At 36.5% G+C, this 9,502-nt stretch overlaps 1 protein-coding gene across 4 annotated transcripts in view; it reads right to left on the bottom strand.

Annotated features, from left to right (window-relative positions):
* The window catches only part of LOC143028356 (uncharacterized), a 34,326-nt gene extending 25,553 nt beyond the window's left edge, over positions 1 to 8,773 (bottom strand). For 2 of the 4 annotated variants that reach the window (XM_076190307.1, XM_076190304.1), the window contains exons 1-2: positions 8,636 to 8,772; positions 3,400 to 3,450 (exon numbers count right to left, since the gene is read on the bottom strand). Coding sequence is in view for 3 of the 4 variants with exons in the window: in XM_076190304.1 (XP_076046419.1) it covers positions 3,400 to 3,401 (2 nt within the window). In the remaining variant the exon portion in view is untranslated. Of the gene's footprint in view, positions 1 to 3,399; positions 3,451 to 8,377; positions 8,396 to 8,635 lie in introns of those variants that run through there. The other 2 variants (XM_076190306.1, XM_076190305.1) reach the window with 2 other exon arrangements.
* Positions 8,774 to 9,502: the final 729 nt, after the last annotated feature.

A 9,502-nucleotide genomic window follows, 5' to 3' on the forward strand; every position in this document is an offset into this window, starting at 1 on the left:
ATGTCACCCTTTGGCATGGTCTGGGGAAACCCCCATTGTTGACTCATCTAGCAATGACCTATGCATGGTGATCTGTCTTGCTGTAGGTTATCTATTTATGGAATATTATATATATATATATATATGGAGGTGAGGTGGCAAAATGAAACGTTAAGGCTAGAGTATGGAGCTTTATTCAGAACCAGACGTTTCGACCTCTTGGGCCTTCCTCAGTGGACAGGTCGAAACGTCTGGTTCTGAATAAAGCTCCATACTCTAGCCTTAACGTTTCATTTTGCCACCTCACCTCCATATTTGTCTGTCTTTACATATATATATATAACATAGAAACCACTGTTGGAGTAGAAAAGACTGGAAACGGGGAATCTATATATTTCGATTGCAAACTGCAATCCTCTTCAGTAGATACAAATAAGAGAGAGGGCGTGCTGTTTAAGTAGCACCCTTAACAAAAGAAAGGGGAACATGGGAAGATATCTCTACCCTCTTCTCACTCCGTATGTGAGGTCAGGAGGCAAATGAGCTTTCACTAAGTTGGAGATGAAGAGTCCGGACATTATGTCCGGGGACCATTGCCCCTTTGAAATATTCATGTTGGGCTGAAATTCAATGATCGTAGATTCTACCACTTTTCTCCGTTTCCAGTCTTTTCTACTCCAACAGTGGTTTCTACGTTATTGACAAATGTGTGATTACATTTTTCACCTGTAATATATATATATATTTATTCATAACATGATTTGTTAGCAATGGTTTGGGATTTTATGGAAATACAAGATATTACAATTTCCATTTACACATCAAGTGAAATAGAAATTTTAGTCATTGTTTCTCCCTCAAATCCCAAACCATTCTTAACACCAGTTATGTTATCAATATATATATATATATATATATATATATATTGTTGAGACATTCTGACAGGTTGACGTAAGTGGAGTAGGAATTATTATTATTATTGTATTTATTAGTACTATTATCATTATCATTTTTATATATATATTTAAATATTTAAATTTTCATTTTTATTATCAATTATTATTATTGATACAATTACTATTAATAATTTCTTTGTTATTAGTGTTATCATATTTAATTGTAAAAGTTCATCATTGTTACATTAGCCACAATGTAATGTTCACACTCGTCACCAACTATGGTAACACGAGGAGGTAGTGAGGTCCACCCCATGTATATAATGCCCACAGCCAGTTTGTAAACCCATTCCTTTGAAAAAGCATACCTGCGAAACTAGTCAGGAATAAACTCAAGACCTTACTGGCCTACTAAGAATTGTGGACAATAATGATACAGTATACTACACTATCAGGATACTATAGTGTACCGAGGATACTGTCATACTGAACACTCATCAACACTTCACTAATGGAATTGGAAGTTTACCTTTTTTTTTTTTTATACATCATTACTTATACTTTTATATCTATATAATCATTCAGCATACTTTATAAAGAAAAAATTCTTTAATACTTAGAAGTCCATACAACACATTTTGACAAGGGAGCCCCATGCTGGGCTATAGTTACCAGTATGACTGCATTGGTATCAATGGTTTTATTATTGCTGGCACTTTAAGGACCGTAACCCCTGTCGATAATGAGGGAGTACTTTATGCAAACCCACATTTGAATCCATAAGCTACTACAGATTTGTACTTTTCCTGAAAGTCTGAACATAATAACAATTGCTGCCTGAGTTTCACTAACTGGAAACCTAAGCCTGACAATGGGTGGCAACATTACCTGGACCCTACCAAAATTTCTCTGGGAAGAAACTTGGTCTGTTGTTTGTATTGTATTAGTGGGACAATTTCTATATCACCTGCTTACAATAATAGGGATAGAGCATTTGGTAGCTCTTGTTAACTCCCTCCCCAGCAACTTTTTTTTTTTTTTTAGGAAAAGTTTAATTTTCAGACAAAAATTTTATTGGTTCTTTTTATAGTATTTTTTATGCCAATTATGGATATAACTTTCATTTTTATCTATTACAAATATTTTACTCAAAAATTTATTTTGAAGATACCATTTCCAGCAAATACAAGATCTCTCGTCTATTTATTGTATTTTCTCCAACCTTAGAATCGAAAGTAAAGGGAAATTCCATACTTATTTTACTCTTCTTTATATCTTATTTTACAATTGATAATCCAGGATTTCCAGTGAATGGGAAGCATGGTGGTGGAGTGGAGGAGGCATATTTTGTTCTGGCACATGTCAACACCAATGTTGTAAATCCTCCTCTTCACTAGAGAGCAAATAGCCATCATCAGATGAACTTTCACTCATCTGATGTACCTAAGCTTCTAAGTGAAGCTTCATATTCATTCTCATCAGAGAGAGAGAGAGAGAGAGATAGAGATAGAGAGAGAGAGAGAGAGAGAGAGAGAGAGAGAGCAGGAGCCGATTGATTATAGAGAAACCATACCCAACCCACCCCTACCCACTAATGAGACCTTAGTTACTGTGGTGTAGGCATCTAGGGTATATGGTGTCTCACACTTGAGTTGTTATGTTTTCAAAGTTGATGTGTGTGTGTGTGTGTGTGTGTGTGTGTGTGTGTGTGTGTGTGTGTGTGTGAGAGAGAGAGAGAGAGAGAGAGAGAGAGAGAGAGAGAGAGAGAGAGAGAGAGAGAGAGAGAGAGAGAGAGAGAGAGAGAGAGAGAGAGAGAGAGAGAGAGAGAGAGAGAGAGAGAGAGAGAGAGAGAGAGAGAGAGGGAGAGAGAGAGAGAGAGAGAGAGAGAGAGAGAGAGAGAGAGAGAGAGAGAGAGAGAGAGAGAGAGAGAGAGAGAGAGAGAGAGAGAGAGAGAGAGAGAGAGAGAGAGAGAGAGAGAGAGAGAGAGAGAGAGAGACCAGGAGCCGATTGATTATAGAGAAACCATACCCAACCCACCCCTACCCACTAATGAGACCTTAGTTACTGTGGTGTAGGCATCTAGGGTATATGGTGTCTCACACTTGAGTTGTTATGTTTTCAAAGTTGGATGGTGACCACAAGGAAAATTGGTATGACTTAGTGTCCCCCAACGTTTTCCCTTCTGGGTTGCAGGTTGTGGGATGCGTTTCAATTTAGTACCAGTATTCCTTTTGTGACATTTCATGACAAGGATGCTCTTGTGTAAATGGTCAATGGTATGGGTCCATTCTATCATTATATTTTGTTCTGCACCACAGAACAACTAAACATTAACTTGCACTTCAATTCAAATGTCACTACAAAACCTTCTGAGTGAACTGTGAGCCAGCCTATTGATTATGGTAAGATTCCCTGGGACTGTGGACCTCCTCTGAAAAATCAATGGCAATGGATCGATTGATCCAGTTTCAACTTGTTACATATTAATACATTACCTGAAGATGCATCACACTAATATACTTACATTGTAAAGGTCTCTGCTAAGCAAGTCCCTCAATCAGTTCAATATTGTGACCTGTAGAAGACCAAGAAAAAGTATTTGTAATTGTGCTTATTAGTTCCTGTTCCACTACACATGATCTAAAACATTCTGATTGCCAGCCAGCTCAGCCTATCAGCTGCTCTAGGTGCCATCTTTGTTTTCATAGATGTAGAGGTGACAGAAATTAAAGTATGATAAATTCATCTACTACCTAGCCATGATGAGCCAACTTTGTCGAGTAAATGGGCCAAGATGACCCCACACCAACATTACTACTTTCAATACCAATGTACAGAACTCATACCCAACATGAATATAAAATATTTTCTTTAACTTATGTACCACTATCTGCAGTTCTACTGCACTGTAGTTCTTGTGTATAAAATGTAGGAAGTTAATAAAGATTTTTCATATTCAAGGGATGGAGCTACAATATATTACTACAGAACCACAAATTAATTAAACTAAATTGCCAGGAGTCCCTAAATCTACAATCTTGGCAAGCTCTTTCGGATATTCTGGCAACTTAACCAAATCTCCATCAGGAGTCCTTTCAATAACTCCACTCTGCTTTTTTTTTGTTATCAAATACTTTCATTTTGCCATAAATATAGTGACTATTACTATCTGCCTTTATTTTCTATTAAAAATAATAATAATTTTTTTTTAGAAGTGCACACCTGTGGTATAGCATTAGAAAATTAAATATTAATTTTGTAAATTATAATACATCAATATAATAAACATTTTTCTTGGTGGAAATCAATATCAGAAAACATTGCTAAAACCTATACAGAAATGAATGAAGTCGCTTCAACTCCTTTAGATACACCTTTGTTTTGATAGATTAGATATCGGAGATGATGATGATGATGATGACCCCGATGACCTCTAGAATTATAGGTGCATTACTAAATGCAGGTTAGGTTAGGTAGGTTAGAATAGACAAATTCATTACTTTAAATTTAATTTCTTCAGCCTCCACCTATACCAAAACAAAGATAATATCTCAACAAACCAAAGTGGCCACGTTTGTCTGTTTATAGCTTTTAGCAACCTTTTCCATTATTAATTTCCACCAAGAATAACATATATTACATTCATGTATTATAATTTACAAATTTAGTATCTAATTTTCTTTTACTATATTGCATAGGTGTGCACTTCCAAAATTTTACCAAAAATAATCTTAATACGGAAGAAATTCTTATAAAATATATTTTGAACCATGGTCTACATTATATAATAACTTGGGAAGTTGATATTACTAATGTGATACAGCACTATCATGTCAAATATCAGCACCTATTTTCAGTCAATACAACATGATTTTATGATACGAAACCTGAGGACTAGACACTGCTTAAAGCAACAAGAAAAGTAGGGTTGTAAATCTCATACATGTGTGTATAGTTTTTTTTTCCAGATGTTTAACCCATCTACTTTTGATAACTTTTTCACATATTTTTGCTACTGTGCTTGTTAGGGAGACCGGTCTGTACTTGGTTGGATCTTCCTTATTTCCTCCTTTGTATATTGGTACAATATTTGCATTTTTCCAGTCCTGTGGTATCCTTCCTTCTTTGAGCACCGTATTTTTCGGACCATAAGGCGCGGGCAAAATCTGCCAAAATTGGGTGGCGAGCCTTATGTGTGGTTTCATTGCAAAAAAATGCCCCGGACAGTGACATACTATTTTCACACATTTCGTAGCTAGCCTGCCGACGGCGACAGTGCATAGGCCTAGCAAAAGTTACAACCAAGTTATAACCAAGATGCATGTATCTTGACAAGAAAATTGCAAAAACTTCAACAGTTTTTGAGTCCATGCCACCGCATTCATTAACGCTATCATGGCTATGACATGATAGCGTCCACAACAAAGACAGCCATTTTACATTGGTCTAGTCTCGCTCCACTCCGACTGTAGTCATTTGGGTATTTTTTAAGTTTCGACCATGGGCGAAATATAGCAATAGAAAATTAATTATTAATTTTGTAAATTAAAATGTATCAACGTAATATGCAATTATGTGGGCGGAAATGGGAAAGAAGAAGAAGAAGAAGAAGAAGAGAAAAAAAAAAAAAAAAAAAAAAAAAAAAAAAAAAAAAAAAAAAAAAAAAAAAAAAAAAAAGGGCTACATGCAAATATGCTAAAGAACGAAGTCGGTAGCATTGGAACTTTGTATACCCCGCAAGCTGAGAGAGTGGTTGAAAAGCCCACCAACGTCTCTCACGACGACGACAACGAGGACGAGCCGGATGACATTTAATTTGCAGGTAACAATTTATTAAACACAGGTTAGGTTAGACGAATTTATCACCCTTTCATTTCTTCAACATTGGCATCTATCATAACAAACATGGCGTACCATTCGTCCGACAAGACTTCATTACTTACGAAAACTGTTTTAGTACTTTTTTTTTCCGCTCACAAAATTGCATTTTACATTGATACATTACAATTGACAAAATTAATAATTAATCTTCTATTGCTATATTGCGCCCATGGTCGAAACTAAAAATTTACCTTCATTTGTAATCTTGTGTTTTTAAGTGAATAGAGAATTCCTAGAATAAAACTGCTAATGCTGGTTTTATTCCCCACAATTCCTGTAACGTGTCTTTGTTGTTTTTTAGGGGTATTGGTAGGGCAGACCATCCATGGAGGTGGTCCGATTTCACTGACCAAAATAAAAAATATATCATTTATTTTTGTAATTTTGCTAAATCCCAACCGATTTTTCTCATTCAACAATGAAAATGTTCAGTTCTGAATGCACTCACATAAGCATGATTATCCGATGACGACACCAGCTGCACCTTATGTAAGGATGGGGAATAACAAATTACGGGTGAGAGTTATGGTATGAAGCACCTTATGGTCCGAAAAATACGGTATCTAATTATATTTGTCTGTTAACTTCTCTATGCATTCTTTCAGTATCCAATTTGCAATTCTATTTGGACCATGTGATTTTCTGACATCAAGGTTTTTTATTTGGTTGCCAATTTCCTTGTTACAGTTATTTCCTTCATTGGGGGGATTTCTCTCTATTCCCTCACAGTTTGGTGAATATTCAATTGTGAATACAGATTTGAAATGATTGCTCATAATTTCAGCCATTTCTAGTTCTTCTGTATATTCATAATTTTCCTGGCGCAGCTTTTCTATTTCTAGTTTATTTTTAAGTTTACCATTTACAAACCTGTAAAATAGGTTGTTCCTTGGATTTTTCTATTATTTCTTTCATAGTTTCTCTTTTCATCTCTACATATTTTTACATAATTTCTTAGTTTGATGTATATTTGCCATTTGCTCTTTTTTTCCATCTTTTCCAAGCTTTGTCAGTCAATTTATAGTTTCATCCAACCAACGATTTTGATATGTGGCTTATGTGTTTCTGCTGAGAAATGTTGTGATATGAACAATGGTGTACATCATATCCGTCGCAAATGCATACGTTTCAAGTAATTAATTATTGAAGTTTTGCACTTTGCCTACATCTTCCCGATATGGGGAAATTTTGGGAAATCGGGGTTTTTGGGTGGGGAGCACTAATAAATCGAGTAATGCACATTGCAAAACAGGTATAAAATGAACAAGAACACATTAAAAATATAAAAACATAAATTTCACCTTTGAGGTCCGGAGTGTGGTCGGCTAACGTGAGCGGTAGCCATGTTTGTTTACCAACGATTTGAAATATTTGTCGCTATATCCGCTACATTTAGCAAAGGCCACTCCACCTGCGCAGGAGCTGCTAACCGTAAATTAATGTAACCTAACCTTTCCTAACCAAACCTATCCTGAACTAACCAAACCCAACATAACCTAAGCAAACCTAACGTAACCTAACCTAAGCAAACCTAACATAACCTAACCTATGCAAACCTAACGTAATGTAACCTAACCAAACCGAATGGTTAGGTTAGGTTACGTTACGGTTAGCAACTCCTGTGTGGGTGGAGTGGCCTTCGCCAAATGTAGCAGACATAGTGACATTTTCAATCGTTGGTAAACAAACATGGCTACCGCTCGCGTTAGCCAACCACACTCCAGACCTCAAAGGTAAAATTTGTTTTTTTATATATATTTTATGTGTTCTTGTTAATTTTATACCTGTTTTGCAACACGTTTCTCGATTTATTAGTGCTCCCCACCCAAAAACCCTGATTTCCCACAGGTCCCCCCAGATCGTTGGGGACCAGATGTAGGCATAAGTGCATAACTTCAATAATTAATTACTTGAAAAGTACGCATTTGCGATGGATATGATGTAAACCATCATTCATATCACAACATTTCTAACCAGAATCACATAAGCCACATATCAAAATAGTTGGTTGGGTGAAACTATAAATTGTCCACCTTGTCTCTTTTATCCTTAGCCTCACTACATTTTTTGTTTTGATGTGCGAGTGATTCACCATGGTCTTGGATCACGTGTTGGACTTGTGATCAACAGCTATTTTCCTAGAAGAGAGCTAAGAGCTCATATTTGACTGATCTATGGGTAATGGTGTGACCTTACATGCGCATACCCCCAACTCCCTGCCAATGTGAGTGTGTGGGATTCACCGTGGTCTTGGATCATGCATTGGACTCATGATCCACAGCTATTTCCCTCCCAGAAGAGAGCTCAGAGCTAATATTTGACCGATGTCTGGGTAATGCTGTGACCTTACACGCCCAACTCCCCGCCCACAAGAGTTGGAGTAACGACCTGCAGCACAGCGACACTGAAATTATTTCAGCTCTGGGCGGGATTCGAACCCGGACCGCCGTCGTATGTATGTGACTCACCATTATCTTGGACTCATGATCGACAGCTATTTTCCCTCCCGAAATAGAGCTCAGAGATCATATATGATGTGCGCGCGTGTGTGTATCACTTTCGTATTTCTAGCATCTGAAAATTCAAAATAGCCATTTAAGAACCACCTCAAAAATATTCACCTAAAATATGGTTACAATTAACAAATTGTTGCTTGAAAGTAATTCAAAAGTAACCAATCACTAATGAAAACTATCACCGGCGTGAACAAGTCATCCTTCATATAGTACGGGTAAACTACTAGACAAATGCACTTCCTATTGTAGTACGCCCCTTCTTCCTTCCACAATTATTCAATCCCGAATTAAATCAGTGCATTACTTTGATAAAGTAACAATAATTTTACATACTATATAGTTTCTCAAGATTGAAGCACATACCTAAATTCCCGGATAGAGAATTCTTCCTTCAACTAGATTAATTGTTTTCACCAGTATGGCGTCCACAATGGCGCGAAACTCACAACTCACACCAACCACACGGCGCGGCGCGGCGTCGAGTTGCCATCCGCCGCAGCCAATGTTTAGAAAATGAGTCTATGAATGAAAATTTATCTCAGAAAGTATTTATTATATACACCAGCAGTTTCTCTACAAATCTTTGCATTTCACTGCTCCTGACTTTAATATTCTATCAATTTTCCAATCATACGAATATCTGAAAAATAAACCTACACATGACAAGCTAAGAACATCAACATCATTGAGATTTTCAAACTACATTTTCATCACAAACCCTATTTTTTCCATGTCGGGATTCACACTACAAATACTTAGCACGTTTGTGCAATATCAGACGGTGCATGGATGTAAATAGCAATCGACAAATCATCGAACATCCGCAAAATACCATAAGTTCATGGAATTTGAATGGCGCGCGCTACATTGGATTTGATACTGCTTATGTTACATGAATGGAGAATGGACATTTTACAACTTGTATGAGATTTTACACTAAATATAGCTAGAAAGAACATGTTTATTTTGCTAATGTTACTGAACTATGAAAAATGCGAATACAATGTAAAAATGTAATCAATCCATCTGGCGTTAATAGGCACATCATACGAGACCGGCATATTATTGTTTTTCACGTTTCTTACTTACATTTGTAGATTATTTTCCACTCTCCATTCAAGATAACACTATCTCTCTATCAGGATGCAGGTTTAACCTAGAAGTAAATATAAAGAATTTCACTATCCGCGTAAGTTAGATTTCATTGCTGCTTTCCACATTGTTTTTGCT

The sequence above is a fragment of the Oratosquilla oratoria genome, chromosome 9, assembly GCF_046742065.1.
Source record: "Oratosquilla oratoria isolate Oo_2021 chromosome 9, ASM4674206v1, whole genome shotgun sequence".
In the NCBI taxonomy this organism is placed as follows: Eukaryota; Metazoa; Arthropoda; class Malacostraca; order Stomatopoda; family Squillidae; genus Oratosquilla; species Oratosquilla oratoria.